We start from the raw sequence: 26,174 nt of genomic DNA, 5'->3' as shown, positions 1-26,174 counted from the left end.
TTGAGAATGGGGGTGCCCGACCGGTGCCAGGATGAGCGGAATAGTTGTGCCTGAGCGAGAATGTTGGTGCCATAGTTAGAACGATGGTGCATGTTTATTTATTTTATTTACGAGGATTTATATCGCGCACGTATCTCACCACACCAGGCGACTCAAGGCGCATGTTACCTATTAAATCTAGTTTCATGTCAACTAGAATGTGCCAATGTGATGAATAGAGATCAGTCCGGTGGAGACTGTTGAAAGGTGGATACTGGTGCGAAAAAGAGCCATCGTGAGATTTCGCTGCTGCGTTTATGTGGTGGCTGTGTTGCCCTACACACTTGCATTTTAACTTTGCATGGGACGTTCTAGGGAATATCTCAGCCTGGCTGGTTTCTTTACAGCGTCCCTTTGCCCTCGACGGGCTATAGGCCATCGGACTCGACCACGTCGGCATCTGTCCACCTGCTTCGAATTCCCTGTCTCTTCAACTTCGCGTCAGTGTCCCGCCTTTAGCTCTTTCCGAGCCAGGCCCTCCCCTCTCCCCTTTACCCTGCGAGTTTCAAGGCAGAGTCTGGCGGGCGAAACGAAACTGCGGTACCCTTCGTTTAAAACCTAAAACAATCTGATACAATTATTTTGGTCTTGAAAATGAGTGAGATCGTCCTAAAGCATGGATAAATTAACAGAAGTTATTCATGAACAAAATGTCTGAGAAAGCAGGGTCTCAAAGGGGGGGGGGTCTTAATTCCGGGGCTCTAAAAGAGGGGTTTCATTGTATTGGACGTTGGATTCCTGAGGGTGTGTCAGCCCCACTTCTCTATCAAGATGTGGTTGTCAGCTGGCTCCTGCCCCGCCCTTTGCCACAGCTCTTCCTGGCTGATTCTGTCTGGCCACCTGATGTTCAAAACGGGCGAGTTTCTTTGCAAAGCAGGGATTTTGTTTGGCCGAATGAATTCCGTACCTAATAGCTGTGTCGATCTGTAAAACTAAATGAATAATTTTCCTTTAAATTCAATCCAAACAGGAATCAGAGAGGCTGTTCATTCTTTTTGTTGGTGTGCATGTGTCCATAAATTATCGAAGGATGCTTTCGACGGGCGCAATAGCCTAGTGGTTAAAACGTCGGCCTTCCGAATGGAAGGCTCTGAGTTTGAATCCCGGCCACGCCTGGTCTGATAAGGGTGGATTTGTTCCTGCTACCGCATTATCCCCTACATTTGCGAACACAAGCACAAAACCAAGTACACACAGATCTGTGCTGCATGACGGTAAACTATCACAATGACAATCCCATGGATACACTGACAGTGACAATTCCATGGTCACCCTGACAGTGACAATACCATTGAAACACAGACAGTTACAATACCGTGGAAACACTGACAGTGACAATTCCATGGTCACCCTGACAGTGACAATACCATTGAAACACAGACAGTTACAATACCATGGACACACTGACAATGCCATGGACACACTGACACTGGCAATACCATTGACACACTGACAGACAATACCGTGGACACGATGACAGTGACAATATGATGGACACACTGACAATGCCAAGGACACACTGACACTGGAAATACCATGGACACACTGACAGACAATACCGTGGACACGCTGACAGTGACAATACCATGCGCACACTGACACTGACAATACCATGCACACACTGACAATACCATGAACACACTGACATTACTGTGGACACGCTGACACTGACAATACCATGAACACGCCACGGACACACTGACAGAAACACACGCCACGGACACACTGACAGAGACAATGCCATGGACACACTGACACTGGAAATACCATGGACACACTGACAGTGACCATGCCAAGGACACACTGACACTGACAATGCCACGGACACATTGACAATACTAGGCCCGGACACACTGACACTTAAAATCACCATGGACCATAGACCAAATAGCCTGGACCGCCAACTCGTCACGTGACCCTTCGAGGTTACGACTCTCGACTTTCAGGGGCGCGTCGCGTCCGGTTTGAAAGGCCACCGATTCGAAGACAGTGAAAAGAAAGCACGCTCCAGTTATTTGTGACAATGGGAGGTGACAATGAACTGGATTTTCCAAAACTCCAAACTAAACTTAACAAAACTCATCGAAAAACATGTTCCATATGCACTTTTGCTGAGTTTATTTTTAGCATTTTCAGAACTTACCTCGGCAACTTCGTCCATGTTTACAATCGACACCGGATATCACGTCCCCCTGATTTCTGAAAGGCCATGTAAGCGTAGGTTCCTAAATGCGAGAGGCGCTACCTCGTAATAGAGAGAAAGAGCGGAGAGAGAGCTAGTTGGCGGTTCAGGATAAATGGTCTATGCCATGGACACACTAACACTGACAATACCACGGACATACTGATACTAAAAATCACCATGGACACACCGATACTAACAATACTAGGGACGCACTGACAATACCACGGACACCCTGCACTGACACTACCACGGACACCCTGCACTGACACTACCACGGACACCCTGCACTGACACTACCACGGACACCCTGCACTGACAATACCACGGACACCCTGCACTGACACTACCACGGACAAGGACTATAGAGTGTCAGCAGCGAGCCACATCAGGTCTGTGTTAGTTGTGGAAGCGTTCAATAATGCATGAGGGTGGCCTTTATGAGTGTCACACCGATGAACGGGTCATTAATGTGGAAAGTGGCCACACACCTTTATCGTAATGTCCGCGTGGACTGAAGGAAGAGGTTTATAGGGATGTATCACCCAACAGTTGTAGTTGTGGCATGCAGTGGCACGCGGCAGGAATGCCACAATGGCAGCAGCACTTGTACTGACCCCCTTTTTAAAATCACAAACCATTCGACACAACAACAACAACAAAAACAACAACAACACACACACACACACACACACACACACACACACACACACACACACACACACACACACACACACACACACACACACACACACACACACACACACACACACACAATGCCATGGCTGTTAAGTTCTTGTCTGTAACGGCCATCTGTATTCTATAGTCTGAACCTTGTTGATCATTGACAAGTTTAGGTTCGGTTGCAATAGCCATTATACAGTCTTAACCTTGTTTATCATAAACAACAGGGGCGGATCAGTTCATTTTATGGGGGGGGGTTTCCAAAAGTATATTGTGAAGATATGGGTGTGAAGGCGCGAAGCGCCGAGCCGACGGCGCGAAGCGCCTAGCTTGCTAGGGGGGTCCGGGGGCATGCCCCCCCGGAAAATTTTGAAAAAAAGGATGCAAAATGGTGCAAGCTGGTGCATTCTGAGGATGATCATTACCAGTTCCAGGCAGCAGATTTTGTCACTGATTAATACCCACAAAATTGAAACTCAACCCAAAAAAACACACAAAAATATTTTTATTTTTTGGCTGGGGGGGGGGGTTTCCGGAAACCCCAGAAACCCCCCCCTCGTCCGCCCCTGAACAACTTTAGGTAGTTGGTGTTTTAAAATCTTAGTCTTGTTCATCCTCGATTTTGGTTGCAACAGCCACTCTTTGGTCATAGTCTTAAAGGACCATAGCAGGCTCTTTTTAAGGTCAGCTAAAGCAGTTGGGGTTGATTTAATGATATAGGTAAGCATCTAAAGATGCAAAAACCGAACAGTAAATCACAGGTTTTGTGTTGCATCAGTCTAATTTTACACAAAATGCATGCTCAAAAAGCGGCCAAATTCGCCTGCAACGCGAGACTTCAAAATCCCCGCGGCGGCAAGCCGTTGACTGTGACGTCACATGCAGGCATCGGAAGCGAAATTAGCGACGCTCGGTCTGCGTCTTTGCTGCAGCCGTGGACGCGCGCGTACTCCCGACATCATGCCGAGAGAGTGTGCTGCTGCCGTATGTTCCGTTCGGAGTTGCAAAAAAAGGACTCGGGCTTGAGTTTTCATTTGTTTCCATCCGACTCATGGCTCAAGCAGGAATGGGCTGTGAAAATGAATCGGCTGGACCCCAAAAAAACACAAAAAAACAACAACAACAACAACACCAACAACACTATTGTTGAGAAACCAGCGAAACTACATCAACAATAACAATAACAACAACACCATTGTTGAGAAACCAGCGAAACTATAACAACAACAACAACAACAACCTCAACAACTACAACCACAACAGCATTGTTGAGAAACCAGCGAAACTTTATCAACAATAACAAAAACAACAACAACCACAACACAGTACAACATTGGGCAACAACTACAGCAGCAACAACGACGACAACAACACTGACAACAACTCAAAAACCAACAACAACTACAATGTCAACAACATCACCAACAACAGCTTTACACTGATAAACAGTAGTTGGAACACGATTGATTTGACACGTAACAACCTTGATTTCATCTACGACGACAACAACAACAACATCAACTCAAATTCGAGAACATATACGTCTTCAACAACATAACCAACAACAAATCCGATAGAACTTCAACTACAATCTCAACAGTGATCATGGGCTGCCTAATCTATTTGCTGAGTCTGGCAGACATTTGACTTCCACCCTTGAGAGAGAATGGTTTTTCCTCGTAAACTTTGTGCCTCAAACCTGACTAAGAGGATACAACTCTACATTAATCCCCGATTATCAACCCAGATAGATGGGACACTTCCGTCTCAACTCGGACGCCGCAATAAGAACGATCTCTAGCAACAGCCGCTGATACGGTACAGCTATTTGCTCGCCGGCTCCTAAGCTACTCCCCCAGCTTGTATGTCTACACACTGACACCAATTATACCTCCAACTGAGCTGTTAACCCGTGATTTGTAAAAATGTAAAAATATTGTACAAATTACGTCGAATCTAAAACCGCGATTTGTAAAAATGTAAAAAATAAAAATAAAAAAAAATCATTTCTCTATTCAGCCTATTGTCCCCATCGCTGGGAAATTCGGATCGCTTCCTCCCAGTGGAAAGCTAGCAGCAACAGAGTCGCGCTACCCCAAAGTCAAGGGATCCATTAGATTTCTTTTTCTTTTTTTCATTTCTTTATTGTCCTATATCGCTGGCGAATTCGGATCGCTTCCTCCCAGTGAAAAGCTAGTAGCAACAAGAGTCGCGCTTGTGGTCCAAGTTGTGGAATGTATCCAAGTTGTGGAATGTGTCCAAGATGTGGAATGTGTCCAAGTTGTGGTATGTGTCCAAGATGTGGTATGTGTCCAAGACGTGGTAATGTATCCAAGATGTGGAATGTGTCCAAGTTGTGGTATGTGTCCAAGATGTGGTATGTGTCCAAGTTTTGGTATGTGTCCAAGATGTGGTAATGTGTCCAAGATTTGGTAATGTGTCCAAGTTGTGGTATGTGTCCAAGTTGCGGTATGTGTCCAAGTTGCGGTATGTATCCAAGTTGTGGTAGGTGTCCAAGATGTGGTAATGTGTCCAAGTTGTGGTATGCGTCTAAGATGTGGTCTGTGTCCAAGTTGTGGAATGTGTCCAAGATGTGGTATGTGTCCAAGTTGTGGTATGTGTCCAAGTTGTGGTATGTGTCCAAGATGTGGTATGTGTCCAAGTTGTGGTATGTGTCCAAGATGTGGTATGTGTCCAAGACGTGGTAATGTGTTGAAGTTGTGGTATGTGTCCAAGTTGTGGAATGTGATAGGACAATAAAGAAATGAAAAAAAATGTAATAGATTCATTGACTTTGGGGTAGCGCGACTCTGTTGTTGCTAGCTTTCCACTGACTGGGAGGAAGCGACCCGAATTTCCCAGCGATGGGACAATAAAGAAAAGAAAAAAAATCCCATAGATCCCTTGACTTTGGGGTAGTGCGACTTTGTTGCTGCTAGCTTTCCACTGGGAGGAAGTGACCCAAATTTCCCAGCGACGGGACAATCTAGTAATGAAAAAAAAAATATATCTAAACATAAACAGTCGCGGTACCCCAAAAGTCAAGGGATTTTGTTTTTGTGCCTTGACTTTGGAGATGACAAGAAAATATCGGGAGCATTAACGTGATTTGTAAAACAAGAAGAGCAAACGCTCGATCGAGTCACTTTCGCAGTTCTGAATATTATATGAGGCATCAGATGGACAGGAAGAAATTGCTATTCACAACACAATACAGATGTAAATAATTTGATGTAAAGAATAATCCTATAAAGTTTGAATCAAATCCGATGAATAGTTTCAGAGATATGATATTTCAATTTTTTTCCTTCAAGACATACCTGTGACCTTGAAAAAGGTCAAAGGTCACCAAAGCAGACGTCAAAGTGTAGAGGTCACTGGGAGTCACGTTCACATAAAATTTGAGCCCGGTCACTTTTATAGTTTCCGAGAAAAGCCCAACGTTAAGTTGTGTGTTGCCGAACAGAAAAGGCTAGTTATCTCCCTTGTTTTTCTGATAACGTTCGTAAAAGGCTACAGATGTAAATACTTTGATGTAAAGAATAATCCTACAAAGTTTCAATCACATCCGATGAACTTTGTCAAAGATATAAAATGTCTAATTTTTCCTTTGACGCTGACCTGTGACCTTGAAAAGGTCAAAGGTCAACGAAACCATCGTTAAAGTGTAGAGGTCATTGGAGGTCACGACTAAACAAAATATGAGCCGGATCGCTTTGATAGTTTCCGAGAAAAGTCCAACGTTAAGGTGGTGTCTACGGACGGCCGGCCGGCCGGACGGCCGGCCGGACGGCCGGCCGGCCGGCCGGACAGACTAACACTGACCGATTACATAGAGTCACTTTTTCTCAAGTGACTCAAAAAATTACTAATCACCGGGCGCGCAGACCCTTCATTTTAACCCCCAGGCTCAAAACTGTAAGGTTCAGCAGTTAAAGTTGCTTCACTATTTGTGACGTGATCGGAATTTTACCCAGAATTCACCACTTCCGTACTCTCGCGGACGTTCGCGATACAATGGCCGCCAGATCGGAACGCGAAAACGCCTCGCACAAAATTCGTCGGATTATGGCCCAAAACGATTCCGAAATAAACTAAACCCTGTGAGGGAAGGTGAGAAAACAATTTCCTACGGCATGCATATGCCTGGTTAACCTAAGTCGGTTAACCTAAGTCACGCCAAAACGCAAATGAACGCGTTTTTGACACCAAAAAAAGCCTGTTGGGGTCCTTTAACCTTGTTTCATTGTGCTTAATTTAAGGCTTGTTTGCAACGGCAGATATAGTCGTAATCTTGTTCATCATAGAAAATATAAGCCTTGTTTGCAATGGCCATGCTATTGTCTTTACCATGTTCTACAATATAAGGCTTACTTGCAACGGCCACAATATAGTTGTAACCTTGTTATTCATAGGAAATGTTAGGCTTGGTTGCCACGGCCATTCTATTGTCTTAACCTTGTTAATCATCGACAATTTTAGCCTTGGTTGCAAAGCCCATTGTGAAGTCTTAACCTTGAATATTTGACTTGGTTGCTCGTATACGTTCATTCCAGCGTGTAACAGGGTAAATTGTAGAAAAATTGCAGCGGTTTACCAGGGCTTAACTAATTATCTTTCGCAACGAGCTCAAGCCCATTCCGTTGAGCCAACGTTTGATGCTGCGGAAGCCTTTACGAAGGAGCGATGAATTAAGGCACAGTCCTTTCCGTGTAAAATGTGGGCTCACCACCAGGCTTTTACGTTGGATGAGGCCATCCCTCCACTTGGACACATACCAACAATCAGCCATCCCCCGCCCACCTCGTGACGAGTGCCTGTGTCCCGATGCTTCTTGTGCAGAGGGGGACATTTGGTTATGATTTCATTTCTTAAAAGCCACTAGTGTCAATCTGCGAAAAAAATTCATCAAAAATACAAACTCCAACTCTTCACAGGAAGCCGTCTACGATGTTGATTTTTGGAATGTTTACAAGCAGACGGATGTTCTTATTCCAAGCGGCCGAATCCGAGCCGCACTGTGCCTTCAAGAACAAACGATGTATTGAAGGCTCAATAATCTGAACGTCCAATGCCATCATGTCTGTTTAATTTTTATGAAACATTTTCCATGATAACGTCCAACGCAGCGGCAATAATGTTCCAGGCTTAGTGACCACCCGCTTCGAACGTGTCCAATTCCAGCGTTATACAATTTTTCTGTATTACCTGTTCTCCACAGTATCAAAACCTGCCCTGGATAATATCATGTCATTCTCACTGCGTCAATATTCGATACAGCGTAGGGGACCGAGTACAAAAGACCGCTTCTGTCAATGACAATTGTTACAGCAATGCGCATGCGTTAATAGGATGATGTCATTTAGCACGTGCGTGAGACAGGCAGAGCCGTGTGTAGAGAACTCTTTCTGACCGGCGCGTGTGCTTCCACTTTTTCCGCGTTCGCTTTTATTGGAAGCTGGCTCTCCTGTTTGAGTCACACTGAATGCTTGCAGTGTTTCTGCCTTGTATTGATTTGTTCCTGAGCCGGCAAATTTAATAGCGGTGGAAGAAAACCGTTCCATCTATCAGAGAACAACCGCAGCCTCTCAGTGAGGCTTTAGTTTGATTTTGTAGAGCTGAGAACTGAAACTGCCGCCGCAGTAACTGTCAATGAAGGAAGAGCTTCGTGAAGGTGGTGGTGGTGGTAGTGGTGGTGGTGCGGCAAGGTGATGTGAGATAGAGACACACAGCGCGGCTCTGGCACCAGAGTAGAGCGAGGAGACGAGACTGTGATTTTCCTCCTCCCCGTGTCGTTCACTGTCTCACTGCCGCGCTCGCTCTCCACTCCAATCAACCTTCACCTTATCGATCAGAACATTCCCTCAAGGTTTCCTCCTGGTGCAGGGTAGGCCCGCCGAGACAAGGGCCATCATTGCTAGACTCGGCTGGCCCAGAGCCGCGGACATCCTCTATCGCTGCCTGTATGTGACGTCGTCATGGCGGCAGCCACACATCTCGGCGCGACCCTTCCCCAGCCCGACTCTTATCGACGCTTACCATGAAGTGCGCAGAAGCAAACAATTAGGTTGGAAGCAACGGGCGGGATATTACCTCGCTAATGACTCGGTGGAGGGCCAAGAGAGCCTCCCTATAAGCTGTGGTCGCAGACAAGTGTGTAACCGTGTCTCACGTGCTCTCGTTCCCTTCCATGGTCTCCAGTGCTGTGTCGGTGTGGTGTGGCAAGTGAGGAGAGGGGGTCGGTCTTTAGGAAGGACGTTAGTCGTGTGAAGGTCTACCTCAGCCCGGTGGCTGGCTGTGCGGCGGTGGACTCTGAACTGAGGGAAGCGGCCATTACACGCCGGCATCGGGGGGACAGACAGTGCCAGTGGAACACCGTCACTTTGCACTATGCCGGTCGCCCGGTGACCGTGATAGCTAGCTAGCCCCAGCTTCCCTCATCGACCGCTGCCTCGTCTACCAGACCGCCGCTGAGTGAAGCCATGGCCTGCCCTCCAATCCTCTCTGGCTCTTCTTGTCGAGAGACCGGCAGCAGCCACTACTACTAAACACGGGCAGACATAAAAGCAGCAGGTTTTTGAATGTGGAAGGAGTGAAGGATACTTGATTTGTGCTAGATACGTGTACAAGACAAGTGTGCTTGCGCTTCGATTTGTGTGTCTGTTCGGAGCGAGTAGCAGTGCGATTAATTCACCGGCTTTCTAACGTGCGATCCGTCACCACTATTGTCAACTGCTGTGCATTGGTAGCTCAGGCCACAATGACAGGTAAGCACCATTAGCCACAATGCTGTCACGGTTTCTGTACGAGTCTTGAAGAAGGTCACATACTTGTGGGTTGTTGAAAGGTGATCAAGATTAAATGTGTCACCTCTGACTCACGAAAAACGTGATTGGTCAGAAAGGCGACACCGAGGTTCTGATCTTTCTACGGCAAGTTGAGAACTTGTCATTTTGACATCATTCTTATAAAATTTCAGATGGATTGTTTGCTTGCCATTGTTTGTTTCCTTGCTATTTCGTTTCCGCTGAACATTATTGAAGTTTAAGCTTGGAAATGGTTTGATGTGCCTGTGCTGTCTCTGAACTTGAAGGTATCGGTATGGTAAGGTTGACATCCCAGGCCTGCACACGATTTTAGGTGTTGGCTGTCAGTGTGCACTTATATATAATCATCAAATTTAAGTCAGCGTTTTCTTTAATGTTGCAAAACAGAAAAGTTTCTAAATAGCCTTGGTCACGGTGTCTATGTCCCACTTTAGATGTGCGCCTATGTGCATCATACTGCCTTGTTGGATGCTCAGCCCTGGACAGCCATTGCCATCGAGACCAGTTCTGACCATATTCACACAAATACAGCAAGTCTTGAGGAAGTCTTGTTTGTCACACTAGATGTGCAAAGGTGTGAAATCAGAGGCAACTTGCAAATCGACGGAGCGTGACGTCGTTGTCAAATGACCATACACCCAATACAATACATTACATTACAATACAATACAATACAATACAATACAATACGTAGAGGTTACATGCCGAGTCTCAGTGATTATTTTGTTTGGTTGCTGGGTGTTTATCGAAAAATAACTAGCTCTACAAGTTTACAGAGGTAAAGAAGTAGAGGGGGGAATAAAATACAATACGTAGAGGTTACATGCCGAGTCTCAGTGATTATTAAAAAATAATGGTCGAAGTTAGCGGATCATGAAAAATGCGAGCTTTAGCGAGCTTTTTCATGACCGCGAACTGAGACCATTATTTTTTATAATCACTGGGACGAGGTGTGTAACCTCTTTATTCTTCCTTTCTTCAGTTATTCAAAGAAAAGAGGAGTTTTTTTGCGAAAGTTTGATCGAATCCTATTCACTCAACCAGTCAACCTGCGCAGGCGATCGATTAATGCGCGGTTGTATAGTTCCGTGCAAATCATTCCATTCTGTTAACACTTCTTGTCAGTTTTCCTATTTTGGACTAAAATCAAGTACACAGATATGCTGTTATTCTGCTGTGGCGGCAAAGGCAGATATTGTGTGTTCTGTATATGTTTTGGTATCGCTTAGGATAATGTTCTTTCGTCAAATGGGACTAGCAGACGAACTTTTGCACCCGTGTTCCAACGTTAAAAACTGTATGAAGTTCAGTTTTCTGGGGAAAATAGTGTATGAAACCGCTTTATGTTGTTTAAATTGATGAGATGTGTGCATTTGGTTGCGTGTGATCTGTTTATTAAATGAAATATTGTTGAAAACTGACCGTCGGATTGCAGTCTGTTGTCGAAGAAACTGAGTGAAAATAAATTTGAAAGGGGAGCTACTCTTGTCGCTAGACAAAGTATGAGAGTTACTTACCTTGGGAATTTGCTTGTGATGAACGTTTGTGCACAGCAGATCTAGATTCAGAAAACAACCAAACTCATGGATTTTATATGGAGATTCATGTGTTCAAGCCTGTAGTTGTTAATTTAAATGCGGTATGTTTGTATTGTTTGCTCCAGAGATGTATACTTCGTACATTAGAGCGTTCGGAACTTTTCAGTCGCAAAAGTAGTACCGACGCAGAACAGCTTCTCAACCCATTGCGCTATCGAGGATTCAGGCTGTTGCTGGGTCGTTATTTGTTTGGTTGCTGGGTGTTTATCGAAAAATAACTAGCTCTACAAGTTTACAGAGGTAAAGAAGCAGAGGGGGGAATAAATGGCACTATAGTGCAATGCAATACAATACATTACAATGTCATACGATACAATACAAGGCAAAACAATACAATACATACAATAAAACTTCATTATCTGAGTGGGGTTTACGGACATTTTTCTTTAGGCTCATCGTACACACACAAAAACCGTAAATGAAATCACAAGACGTAAAAACAAACTAACCCTAAAAAATCGCAGCTTACTTTTACTGTTTAAGTTTCCACACACCTTCACACCACACATCCAACACTCACTAAAAATTATTTAATATAAGAATCACAAATATATAGATCTATTGAACGAAGTGTGTGTGTGTGTGTGTATACATGTGTGTGTGTGTGTGTGTGTGTATACATGTGTGTGTGTGTGTGTGTGTGTGTGTGTATACATATATGTGTGTGTGTGTTTGTGTGTGTGTGTGTGTATACATGTGTGTGTGTGTGTGTGTGTGTGTGTGTGTGTTTAGCCCGTGTTGTGTGAAGAATGGAGCATTACGCGGGTCATGGGCACTGACTCACGTGCTGTGACTGGTCCTTGTCAAAACACTGGTGGGGAAGCAGGGGGATGAACACGTCATGCACGATGCTTGCAGCTAGCTAGGACGACAGGACCTAAAACCAACAAATTGCATTTGTTTCTGAATTATTTTGCAGACAGACACCAATGCTACTTGAGAAATAGACCGGCACGGTTGGCCTAGTGGTAAGGCGTCCGCCCCGTGATCGGGAGGTCGTGGGTTCGAACCCCGGCCGGGTCATACCTAAGACTTTAAAATTGGCAATCTAGTGGCTGCTCCGCCTGGCGTCTGGCATTATGGGGTCAGTGCTAGCAGAGACATATCTATGTCTCTGGTGCTAGGACTGGTTGGTCCGGTGTCAGAATAATGTGACTGGGTGAGACGTGAAGCCTGTGCTGCGCCGACTTATGTCTTGTGTATGGCGCACGTTATATGTCAAAGCAGCACCGCCCTGATATGGCCCTTCGTGGTCGGCTGGGCGTTAAGCAAACAAACAAACTTGAGAAATAAACTCATCGAAAAATGTCCCACTCTGCAATAGACAGCAATACACAGCACTCAATTTGTTGATTGTTGGCAGAGGGATTTTCTTATCCCAAGGAAAGATGATGGGCCGATTTGTTTACACGGGAAGTGTCCAAGAAAGTGGGTGGCCCATTGCTCCAGAGGTCTGGTGAAACCATGGAATATAGAGCAAGACTCCATCCCCCATACATAAATGTGCATTGTAATCATGATTATAGCAGGGCTCTCCATAGAGCGCGTCCCTGCGTCCTATACGCACTAGAAGCCGAAATAACGTACTAGAAATTCATGGAGGGAGTCCCGGGACGCACTAAACCTACAAAGAGCGGGTCCCGGGACGCACTCAATTACATCTGTCGTGCGTCCCGTATACTCTTTTCAGACTTTAGTCGTCAGCTAAGTCAAAGTGCAAACACAAATTATCCCATTTTCACGCGGGAAGAAAGTGTTCGTGTGTGTTGCATTTGACTTGGTATAGTTGGAAGTGTCCTCTTCTAATATTCTAGTAATAAACCCAGTTCATATCACATTATTCGCGATCACAATGCGTTATATGTAAATAAGGGGTTTGGGGATCCGGAACTCTTGGGACCCTCTAAAACTCTACTAAGGGGGTCCATGGACCCTCTAAACATTAAAAGTGGGGGTCCCAGGACCCTCTAGGACGGGCGTTCGTGGGGAGCCCTGTTATAGTAAGTCCGAAAGTTTATCTCATTTCCGTAAAAGATTACAGCTTTTTTTTTTCATCGTCCGGTGCTTCAAAAAGTCTATATTTTGATAAAGATAAATTTGATAGAAATACGTTACACGTTAGTTTTCACATGTATAGATCTTTTTTCATAGTCCAGTGCTTCAAAAGTCACGTTTTAAATAAAGATAAAATTGATAAAAATACGTTACATGCGTATTTTTCATTGGAAATCCCCCATACATGCGCAATACAATAATTATAGGCTTAGCGTCTAGGGCAACAACAGCTGTGGAAGTTTGATTTACAACTTTTCCCTCCGAACAGGGTTCTCGTGTGTCTCTGTGGTGGGGCCATATACCTGGTGTAAATTGAACGGTGCGCTACAGGTGTGTTTACCGTCTGTGTTCACAGCTCTCGTTATATTGCCTGGACTGCTGGTATGTGCTCGTTTGATCACAATTACGTTCGATGTACCGAACCTGATATTTTTGAGTGCGCCTTTGGTGCTACACAGATGTATGGTTATAATATGGAGCTTAACTTGTATAACCGTAAACATTTTCCTGCACAACTGTACATCATGACGCGTAGCCAACTGACTCTTTGCGAAAATAAGAGAGAGAGAGAGAGAGAGAGAGAGAGAGAGAGAGAGAGAGAGAGAGAGAGAGAGACAATGACAAATTCTTTATTAACGAGGGTAATGGCATAAGCAAACAGGTGCTTTTTTACATCCAGCCCTCATCGAGAGAGAGAGAGAGAGAGAGAGAGGGAGAGAGAGAGAGAGAGAGAGAGAGAGAGAGAGAGAGAGCCGAGACTGAGAGAGAGAGAGAGAGAGAGAGAGAATGAGAGAAAGGGAGAGAGGGAGAGAGAGAAAGAGAGAGAGAGAGACAGATACACAGATACACAGCCTGTGTTTCTCGGAGAGAGTGAGAGAGGGGGGAGAGAGAGAGAGAGAGTCACAGAAGACGAAAGAGAGAGAGAGAGAGACAGACACAGAGAGTCACAGAAAACGACCAAGAGAGAGAGAGACAGAAAGAGTGTCCAAAAACGGCATTGACGGAGACACACACACACACACACACACACACACACACACACACACACACACACACACACACACACACACACACACACACACAGTTTGTTTTCGAACCGCTTACTACATTGTGTACCAGTTATACCACAACAAAAGGAGAATGCATTTATTGTGAAAGTATTCTTTATTCGCGTGTACCTCTAATTATTGAGTACATTTGCATGTCATTCATTTTTTTTAAATGCTGTGGCGAACACACAGCGAGATTTGGCGCAATGTGTCCGATTGATGAGTCACAGCAAAGTTTGACACATGACACAGAACCTTCTTAACTGTAATATATGCCCAGGATTTTACTTAAAGGCACTCCTCGTTAAAACAAGTTCGGCTCACCATCTCAGATTTGCCGAGGATTTTTTTTTATGGAATAAGACCATCCCTCCACTTGGTCACATACCAAAATTCAGCACTCTGACAGTTGCAATATTTTGGGATGAATTAATTTGTTAAAAAGCAACCATTAAAAAGTTCTGAGTGTGCACAGAGAGCACCCAGGCTGACTGTGTGTGGGTATGTGTCCACGTGGAGGGCTGGTCTTTACTCTTATCCCTCGTGAAAGCCCGGCCAGATCTGAGATGGTAATCAGAACTGTTTTCACTGTACTTATGTGCATCTGAGATGAGATGGTGTTCCACGGGAAGGAGTGTGTGGTACAAGGTACTTTAGTGGATCGTTACACCAACCCAAGGATCCTCCAGAAGCGTTTCTGTCGCTAATATTGATCAGTGCTGTGGACACTACTTCTGTATCCAAGGACATGCTTTCACTAAAAGAACGCAGGATGAAAATAGCATTACCGCTATACATGTGTGTTAATGGTGTGTGCACAGGTGTAAGAGGCTACGTCGTCCTGAACGTTTGGATTTCACAGAGTGATTGTTGCTGATGCTGCCGTGTGAATGTTGTGTGTAGAACAAAACACTGTGCTGTCCAGGGCCGTGATGTGAACACAGAGTGGTGAGTGAATGTGTATGTGTGTGTCACAGTGTGAGTGTGTGCAGGGATGGCCAAATCGTCAGCCCGATCGCTAGGGGCGAGTAAAAAACATAAGCCGGGCTAGTAGAAACCGCCAGGCAACTCGCCCGGCTAGCCAGTGAACATTCTGGACCAATGCAACACTTTGGTTGTAATATCGAGTTTAAAAAACATATAATCACTGCAGATGCAGCAACTGTGATATGTACCGGGCCAGTGTCGGTGACATTTCTGGGGGACTAGTAACTTTCTTAAAGTGACTCGACCGGTTGGTGAGTTACAATTTTGATATTTGGCCATCCCCGTGTGTGTGTGTGTGTGTGTGTGTGTGTGTGTGTGTGTGTGTGTGCGTGTGTGTGTGTAGACACAATGCGCCGTCTCGAGCTACAATCTGAGTTCAAAAGGGATTGGTAACAGTGTTGTGCGAGGCGAGTGTATATTGCGTGCAACATTCCAAGCTGCGATGTGGACGTAGAAAAAGATCAATAACGTAAATACTTGATGTAGAGATCGAAGTCAACGCCCACTCGGCTAAGTTCCTTTCATTGTCTCATTATTATCTGTCCGTGTACACTGTACTACAAAGACCAGGTCGACGTACTCGTTAATGTTTCGTTTTATCTATATCATGTATATATATATATATAAATTATGCAAGCGCACGAAGCACTCGATTCACCTTTGGAGGCAACGCGACCAGTCCAACTGGAGTAATTTCGAGCTAAATTAATAACCCTGTAAAATAAAATTAACATCTGCTTTGCTGAACTCGAACGTTTGTATGAGCATACCAGGAGATGATTGATCTGTTTTACGCCCTCACGGGGAAACCAGTAGGGGCATGAACGCATACAAAGAGACAACAGCAGTGAGGCCCCATAATTGTTAAACCGTTCTAAACAATTCACAGGTGTCGTATAGCTGACGCACATGAAATGTAAAGCTACAAATAGCTCACTTTCAAGGCCAGCAGACAACACTGTCTGTTGGTGCCTGTGAAAGGGGGACAACTGCGTCACCCTGTCACATCCGAAATAAACGTTCCATAAACTAAACTTTCTTGTTTATTTTTCAGTTTTTATTTAAACATGGTAACAAGAGGAAAAAAAGAAAAAAAAGTGAAATGTTTGTCATATATATATATATATATATATCATTGCCACGACCATCGAAGATCATTTTAAGCAACATTTCTTAATCTGTTGCTGTCTTGTCTCTTTTTTGTCCACTTTAAAGGCTGTTGGGTCAAGGTTCTTGTGAACGTGTTCGTTTTGTCCACTTTAAAGGCTGTTGGGTCAAGGTTCTTGTGAACGTGTTCGTTTTGTCCTGAATAAACATTAACAAAATGTAACCTTTTTTCTTTTCTTGATTCGGAACGTTAGCAGTCTATTTGTTTTGCCGGGGATTTCATGGATCGTAACGTTTGTTGTTGTTTTTTTCCAGGAGGAGGAGCAGTCGATGGCACAGGACCCCAACAGACATAAGACATCGCGCAGCAGGGACCACGCGTCGGGCTCAGGGGCACAGAACCAGCAGCGGCGGCAGCAACAACAACAGCATCATCATCATCACTCGCTCCAACGCACCACAGTCGCGGCCTCGTCCACCCTAGAGAGAGGAGCGGCTGGTGCCGAGGCCAGCTGGCGTGTAGACGTGCAGGGCGATCACTGGGAGGGAGGGCCGGGGGAGAGCCAGGGAACCCCGGGCAGGCAGCCCCCCCAGTATGGGCGATCTCGAACTCCCGCCACACAGCGAAGAGCGGCCCGAAGTCTCAGTGAGAGTGGCGGCGAGCGAGAGCGGCGCGTGGAGTGCACGTGGAGTACCCCCGGTCCAAGCTCACAGTCCCACCCTCACGACCCCAGGAGAGCGCAAGACAACGCCGCCGCCACAGCAGGAGGGAGTCGTCACACCGCTCCTCCCCATGGCAAGTCACGTGCTTCAGGGGGAGGCGCGCTGGAGATGGGAATAAAGAGCATGGAGGTGCAGGACGATTCCTTCGTCGTGGAGACCGTAGAGATCATCAAGCGGCCGGGGCAGACGCTCGGCTTCTACATCCGCGAGGGCAACGGTTTCGACCGTCTGGATGGCGTGTTCATCTCCCGGATCCAGATGGGCACGGTGGCGGAGAGCAACGGCCTGCTGCACGTGGGCGACGAGATCATCACGGTGAACAACGTGCGGGTGAGCAACATGTCGTTGGACGACGTGGTCATCCTCATGTCCATCCCCAAGAAGCTGGTGCTCACCATCAGGACGCGCAGGAACTGCAACAAGAACAAGTCGTGCCCCTCCCTGGCGCTGACGGAGCGGGACGACCCGCCCATCGTGGTGCTCAAGAAAGGCAGGTCGTCCTCAGCCACCGCCCTGGAGCTCACCGAGATGTGTCCAGACGCCTTCGAGTCGTACGCGCAGCAGTCCTTCAACCCCGCCGACCTGGTGCACTCCAGGCAGCACGTGCTCCAGGACCGCGTGGTGGCCTCGCGCTACGCCAGCATCTTCATCTCGCCGGACAAGGCCCAGGCCAGGCTGCTGACGGACGACGGGCCGGACAGCGGCAACTCCAGTGACGGCTCCTTGCCGCGCAGCGTGGAGTCGGCCAAGGACCGGGCGGAGAGGGAGCGGGAGCGAGCGTACGTGGTGCAGGAGCTGATAGAACACGGCGTGATGGAGAGTCCCGGCTCACACCTCAGTCCCTCCGCCTCCATGCTGGCCGCGTCGGCCCCGACTGTCGGTGGTATAGGGACCAACTTTGTGGGTGAACGTGAGTACTTGAAATACCTCATCCCCGACAGTGTCGGTCGGAAACTCCCCCCGCGCTCACCCTCCAAGCCTATGCCTTCGGCAGCTGCACACCAGCCAGCTCACGGTGCTTATCTTTCGGACGACAACGTTGTGTATTCGGAACCCCCTTACATGAACCTCGGGGCGTTCAGGGAGGGTCTTCCAGTACCTCCCTATAGACCCTACCACGAGGACCGCAAATCTCAGGAAAGACTGCGCGACCTGCTCCACTCCAAGTCGCGCTACACTCGCTTACTGCGGAGTAGGTCTCCGGAGTGCTACAACTCGGACTCCGAGGTGATCTTCACGCACCATCGGCCTCCAGATTCTCGTGGATTTGCTTCTGATTACGAGACGTACGCCGGGGCGATGAGTGACGATGACGGGCCCGTCTACTCCATCCCCAGAATCCCGTCGTCGAGCAGCTCGGAGCTGGAGGTACTGCTGCAGAAGTTCACCTCCCTGTCCCACGAACTGCAGCAGGAGCAGAGCAAGCTGCAGCGACAGCTATCCTCCAGGGATAAACCAAGTGAGTGGTACTCTGTGTTGTCGTGTGTGCTTGTTTAACCATATATGACTTCTTGTATATAAACCATTGCGTCAACCATATTGCGTATATCCCTAGAGCTACGTTATGCAACCATCATCTTGGGTTTTTACTTTTACAAAAGATCGCATTTTACTAAGATTGTAGGTACTACAAATGACAATGTCTGTACGTTCGTGGTTGCATGTGTCGTCAGTCTGTTCGTGTGTAAGAGGCCAGGCACTCGAAACGTTGGAGTCCATGGTCGAGTTCTCAATCTTCTTTACAGGGTTTCATTTACTAGTGCGCCCTGCGCCATTGGCGCATTAAATCTGAAAATGTCCCATCACAATTCCCTTAAGTGCGTCAAAGGGCGCATTGAGATTATGTACCACTGTGCCACCAAATGTACACTTTACATCGGATTACACACACACACACACACACATACAGAGATAACACCATATAGCGGCTAATTCTCAGATGGCACCATATTGTATCGTTGGTCAAAACGCGTACAGGCCTCTTAGGCGCTTCTTGCCTTCGACTATGTCCCATCGGAATTTGGTTGAGGGGAACAAATGTCCCATTGCCTTTTTCTCCCAGGCTAAACCCTGTTCTATAATCTTTTCGTCCACTCGTGTTGTTACTTTGTGCGTTCTCTAATTTGTGTGCACGAGTGCGTGCATGTATGAATGTATTGTGTGGGCTTGGAATGGGCAGGTCACTGTGACCACATTCTTATATGCCAGTTATCTGTCAGTTCGACCATTATGTATGTGTCGTATACATGTGAGATGCGAGTGTGCTCTGAATTTGTCAGCTTTCGGGATCCTTCGTCTATGTGTGTACCCCCCGCGGGTTAGGGGGAGTCCCATATTGGTTGGGACGAGAAAGAATTTACCCGATGCTACCCAGCATGTCGTAAGAGGCTACTAACGGTTCTGTTTCTCCTTTTACCCTTGTTAAGTGTTTCTTGTATAGAATATAGTCAATGTTTGTAAAGATTTTATCAAGCAGTATGTAAGAAATGTTAAGTCCTTTGTACTGGAAACTTGCATTCTCCCAGTAAGGTCATATAATTATTGTACTATGTTGCAAGCCCCTGGAGCAATTTTTTGATTAGTGCTTTTGTGAACAAGAAACAATTAACAAGTGGCTCTATCCCATCTCCCCCCTTTCCCCCTATCCCATCTCCCCCCTTTCCCCGTCGCGATATAACCTTGAATGGTTGAAAACGACGTTAAACGCCAAATAAAGAAAGAAAGAAAGTCTATGTGTGTGTATACATGTGTGTGTGTGTGTGTGTGTGTGTGTTTGTCTGTATGTCTGTCTGTGTTCGGTCAAATCAAATTCAGGCGTATCAAAGTAAAAGGTAAAAGGTTCCTTAAAGCTCAGATTCTTTTTTTAATGTGGTCGGTTTTTTTAGAGGTCGTAAAACAGGAGTTCCAAAGTAGTGTAGGAGGAGGCGGTGAAGGTGGTGGTGGTGGTGGTGGAGATGGTGTGATGGCCGGCGTGGGGTGACGGCGCTGTTGACACTGGGAATAGATCCATGCCGCACACACACACCCCTCTAACCCCCCTCCCCCAACCCCGCCCACCCAACACAGCCCGCATGCCACAGCCCGGCTTCCACTTGTGCCCGTCTTTTATCGATTGTCTACATCTCACTGTTTTATTGATTATCCCACTCTCTGCCGCGCTGCCGCCGCTAAAACAACGTACCAATGGAACGGAGCGCCTCCCATCCTTGCCACTGACTCTTAGTCTTATGGCAGGGCTCTAGACCTCCAAAAGTGAAATTGATGAAGAACGCGGTGATACCGGCACAGTGGTACCCCCCATTTAAAACCCACCAATTTAAGACCCCCGCTCCCCCTTTTTTTATACCTTCATCTTTGAAATGTTGTGTTCGTAAACTCTGTAAATTCACCTCCATTTTAAGACCTGAGTGTAAAACAATTTTTGATGGCCGCAGGAGCGGTCATCTATTGCAATGCGTTCGGAGAGCTGACATGTCTCGTTTTGTTACCGTTCTCACGAGATCAGTTACAGTTTTTTTTTTCTCTCTCTCTCTCTCTCTCTCTCTCTCTCTCTCTCTCTCTCTCTCTCTCTGAGTATGTATGTCTTTGTCTCCCTCTGAGTCTCTCCGCTTCTGTCTTTCTATGTCTGTCTCTGTCTATGTGTGTGTGTGTGTGTGTGTGTGTGTGTGTGTCTCTCTCTCTCTCTCTCTCTCTCTCTCTCTCTCTCTCTCTCGCTCTCTCTCTCTCTCCCATCCGACTCCTGGCACACAGGTCAAAGCAGAGGTTAACTTGAGTGCACGTGTACCTAGCAGGAGGGGGGTGATTCGGGTCAGAAGTGGGGTAAAGCACCTTGGTCTTCAGTCTTTGGGCCCAAGACTACGTATTTCCTTCAAAGTCAGTGAACGCGCCAGTTTTCAACAGCAACGATGGTAAGGAGAAGTTTACTTGCAAATTTACATCAAGGTTGTGCTATTTTTGATCCGGTGCGTGGTCGTCAGTGCACGGCAATTGCGCTGGCTGCGTTGTTGTTCTTTTCAGGTTTGACAAATGACTCTGTGCACCAACCGGCGTCAGCAGACGACGTACTCAGTGTTATTCAGCCTACTGATTTGGATAATGTTCTGTTTGAAGGCTCGGCATTGTATGGTCAAATACAACTACACACATATGTACTCGTTACCATTAGCCAACGCTCGTCACAACACTAATAGACTACGAAACAATCTCTTCGATCATCTCTGCGCTGAGTCGGTCACACTTTTACTCACCCCTGCCAACAATCTCAAACCATAACAGCACAGAATATCGTCCATACCGGCAACCAATTATTACCATGTCCCAAATAGCATTGTATCTCGTTGGTTAAACACATCACAATCTTACAACGAAGACCAAACATCAAAAACAAAATTTACATTGTATTTGTAACACCCTCTTCATGACGCTTTCATCAAAACGATCACAAGAACATGCACCATGCGCCTTGCTCTTAAAGTTGCATAACCTACAACCCATGACCGCCAAACCGTCTCCTCTATCTAACAGCAAAACTAGTGTGAAACATAAGTAATCAATTTATCCACTTGACTATATTCACAACAGGGACCTATCACTCTTCTTTGCATGTTTTTATTACGGATTTTCAAATACTCTGCAACACATGTAACCCAAATTCAACATGTGCCCGTATAATACCGCTTCTTTTATGAAAACATTGCTTCGGCCATGTTGATTTTAATCAACCAAGTTTCTTGTTGAAGTCTTAAAAGGGGTGTTCCACTGTAGTTATGACTGCTCAGTGACTTGTTTACCTGTACTTTGAAGAAGAAAAAAACGGTTCGAGGTAAAAAGCATTTCTTAATTTAACTCGAAGTTGACTTTGCGATAATTTCGCGAAGTGTTTTTACCGAAGGTTCAGTGCCAAAGCTTCGTGCAGCGAGCATCGCGAAGTGTTTTTACCGAAGGTTCAGTGCCAAAGCTTCGTGCGGCGAGCATCGCGAAGTAGACTTCGCGCAGTTGACTTTGTCCAATTATAATCAAAATCAGTCTTTAGGACTAGTAAAATTCAAGAACAGTGTCAGTCTCAAAGTCAAGGAAGCTGATGCAATGTACCAAACTTTAAGGACGGAGAAAAACATTATAGTGGCGCAAGATCGTGGTGAACGGCGACAAAGGGACATAACACAATGGCGAACTGTTGAACTTCAACTGTATATTTCGAGGTTGACAGATTGAACAATGCAAACATGCTTTTTCTCATCCGGCCCTTGCCCATTTAGGGTTAACTCAATAACAAGAAGAAACAAGTCGCGTAAGGCGAAAATACAACATTTAGTCAAGTAGCTGTCGAACTCACAGAATGAAACTGAACGCAATGCAACGCAGCAAGACCGTATACTCGTAGCATCGTCAGTCCACCGCTCATGGCAAAGGCAGTGAAATTGACAAGAAGAGCGGGGTAGTAGTTGCGCTGAGAAGGATAGCACGCTTTTCTGTACCTCTCTTCGTTTTAACTTTCTGAGCGTGTTTTCAATCCAAACATATCATATCTATATGTTTTTGGAATCAGGAACCGACAAGAAATAAGATGAAAGTGTTTTTAAATTGATTTCGAAAATTTAATTTTGATCATAATTTTTATATTTTTAATTTTCAGAGCTTGTTTTTAATCCAAATATAACATATTTATATGTTTTTGGAATCAGAAAATGATGGAGAATAAGATGAACGTAAATTTGGATCGTTTTATAAAAAAAATATTTTTTTTACAATTTTCAGATTTTTAATGACCAAAGTCATTAATTAATTTTTAAGCCACCAAGCTGAAATGCAATACCGAAGTCCGGGCTTCGTCGGAGATTACTTGACCAAAATTTCAACCAATTTGGTTGAAAAATGAGAGCGTGACAGTGCCGCCTCAACTTTCACGAAAAGCCGAATATGACGTCATCAAAGACATTTATCAAAAAAATGAAAAAAACGTCTGAGGATATCATACCCAGGAACTCTCATGTCAAATTTCATACAGATCGGTCCAGTAGTTTAGTCTGAATCGCTCTACACACACACACAGACAAACAGACAGACAGACAGACACACACACATACACCACGACCCTCGTCTCGATTCCCCCCTCTATGTTAAAACATTTAGTCAAAACTTGACTAAATGTAAAAATAGTCGACGGAGAGAGGGTGAAATTGGGACGCTGTTATTGAATATTACCCGCAGTATTGATCAGCCAGAGTGATGGACAAAGCAGATAATGGTGTGACATTGGGACCCGAAGAGCGGAATGTTTGTAACGTGTTCATTCCAATTCAGCGACAGGCAATGACACAATGCATTATCAGTGGCCACTCTGCATTACATTCACGCTTGTCGGTTTGAATCACAAAGCGACATGTTACTGCCAGACGTGTGAATGACATATAATATCATATCTTGACGACTTGGCTCTTTCAAATATGCACAGTTCATTTGTACATCTTCCACGCCTCCGAAGACTCTCGCCTTTACGTTTTCTACCTTGGTTTTCTTTGCGAAAACCGGTGGGTAAGATTAACGCTGACAGACCCGTGTGTGCAAAGGCGACAGCTGCCGTTAAAATAAACATTGGTTGAAAGTATTCGAACGAAAAGAAAATCGCTTGAGAGAGTGAGAGAGAGTTCAAAAGGATGTTAAACCAGGATTTTGTATTGACATTTTTCAGCAGAGATTGACACCAGGCGGCATGCAACTCGTACCGTGGCAGTATCGATTCTTTGAACACTCACACACACACACACGTGCGCAAGTGGAACACACATACCTAAAGTGTGGATGGTTACCTAAGAGGCGGCACTGGGTGTAGTGCCTTTCTAGTGCACTTGCACTACAACAGCACTGGGTGCAGTGCTCGCTCCGGCATCGAAGAATTTTGCACTAAAAAATGCACAAAATTTGACCTATTTCGTCGCCTATAGAGGACGGAAAGAATGTCATTTTGAACATTGTTATGACATTCTTTCCGTCAAAAAAGTCAATTTAACGGTGTTAAATGAAGCGAGCATCCACACAATTAGGTTGCCATCCAGAGTTTAGGTTGCCATCCACGTGTGGATGGTTGCCTTATGGTGATTTAGGCAACCAAACCTGTGGAAACATGGGTACACACACCCACCCACACACACACACACACACACACGTGCGCAAATGGAATATCTTAATTGTGTCGGGCAACAATGCTTTTTTAAGGTTACTGTAAAAGTCAAGATATGAAGCTGTGTATCAATTTTGTTTAATCTACACTTTGTATTTTATTTCAAACAATAAGGTCAAGAGGTATCAAGCTGAACTTAAAAAGAGCTCGGATTGGTCTAGATTTTTCCCTCTCATCATTTTTCTTATGCGACAATTTTGGTTCAGTGAATGTTTTCAATAAAGTCGATAGTGCAGTAACGCTGTGACTCCTATTCCATTCCTCTCGGAGAGGTCAATACATTGAGAGAAAAGAACATCTCCGTTCTAATGAGCAAATGCCAGTTGGCGCAGACTGATAAGCGAGAAACAAATTGCAGGAAGGCTGAAAGTTGCGAAGATGGGGAGATACTGGAATTGGTTCATGATTGTAGACAGAGAAAGCTGTGATGCAATCATGCAAATCCATTTGTCTTTCTTGAGATTCAGAGGACTTGCACAAGTATTCTATGACTGGGTTTACAGATCTATCTTCTGCAGAGCTCGGACATAACTTGTACGTTGCTGGCCCGAAACTGGTTCTGAGGGGGCGTGAGGGTGTGTGTGTGTTAAAAAAAAATCTATACCTCCGCACGTGTGCTTGTAATTTATTGCTGACAAATGCCATTAAAAAAATGAACTCTCTCTCTCAAACGAGATTTGTCTCGTTCGAATACTTTCAACCAATGTTTATTTTTAACGGCAGCTGTCTGTCAGTGCTAATCTTACCCAACGGTTGTCGCAAAGAAAACCAAGGTAGACCTGGGTTCGGAAAACTCTCCCCCCGCAATTGTACCTTTTTTCTCAAGGAGAGACCAAAAACTACTCTGACTTTACATTTCAACAGTATATCGGAGGCCTTGCCCCCAGACCCACCCACCCACCCCCCCCCACCCCCCCCCCTACCCGAACCACTGTACCTTGCCTCGTTTGGAAGCCCCTCCCTCTCTTACACTAGGACTGGTCCACCACTTGGTCCGAAAGTATACATTTATTTTCAACAAATGTTACATATTGTACATGAATGCAGACATAATAATTACAGGTTATTACAATTAGCATAACCTTCATACAAATATCAAGAAGGAGATGTCAGCAAAATACAAAAGCAAATAATTAAAAACCAAGCGATCATCAAAAGATAACACGCTAATGCAATATCGCAAGGCCAAGACGAACGAAGGTGAGTCGTTCAAGGCTATGTCCTTTTTGTGGTTGCATCCTGCTAGCCTGGGTTCACTTAATGCTTCATCAATTTCAATTCACTCGGTTATCAGTCCGTTATTGTCGCCGGTTTTTTTGTAAGCTCTAAATGATGGATCAAAAGGAGGAGTTTAGATCAAACATTTAAAGTAATACGATGCAAACGTTTGAACTAGATTGATTACAACCACCAGTCATAAAAACAAATTGTTTTATCGTCCACACAAATGTTTGTTCTTAAAGTATTGTCCTCACAAATACAAAACAAGTCGCGTAAGGCGAAAATACAACATTTAGTCAAGCTCAGTCGAACTCACAGAATGAAACTGAACGCATTGCATTTTTTTCGCAAGACAGTACACTCGTAGCATCGTCTGTCCACCGCTCGTGGCAAAGGCAGTGAAATTAACAATCCAGAAAAACGAGGTAGCGGTTGCGCTGAGGAGGATAGCACGCTTTTCTATATCTCTATTCTTTTTATATTTAGTCAAGTTTTGACTAAATATTTTAACATCGAGGGGGA

At 45.3% G+C, this 26,174-nt stretch overlaps 1 protein-coding gene and 1 long non-coding RNA gene across 2 annotated transcripts in view; both read left to right on the top strand.

Moving 5' to 3' along the window:
• Nucleotides 1–26,174, top strand: part of LOC138967394 (uncharacterized) — a 67,837-nt gene that overhangs the window by 6,439 nt on the left and 35,224 nt on the right. The gene's annotated exons all lie outside the window — the stretch shown is intronic.
• LOC138965956 (rho GTPase-activating protein 100F-like) overlaps nucleotides 16,856–26,174 on the top strand; it is a 30,431-nt gene continuing 21,112 nt past the window's right edge. The window contains exon 1 of the mRNA XM_070338040.1: nucleotides 16,856–18,710. Coding sequence (XP_070194141.1) covers nucleotides 16,859–18,710 — 1,852 coding nt within the window. The 5' untranslated portion in view covers nucleotides 16,856–16,858. The remainder of the gene's footprint in view (nucleotides 18,711–26,174) is intronic.

Source organism: Littorina saxatilis, linkage group LG5 (genome assembly GCF_037325665.1).
Source record: "Littorina saxatilis isolate snail1 linkage group LG5, US_GU_Lsax_2.0, whole genome shotgun sequence".
Lineage (NCBI taxonomy): Eukaryota > Metazoa > Mollusca > Gastropoda > Littorinimorpha > Littorinidae > Littorina > Littorina saxatilis.
Note: the sequence above shows the minus strand (reverse complement) of the source record. Positions and strands in the feature narration are given on the sequence as shown.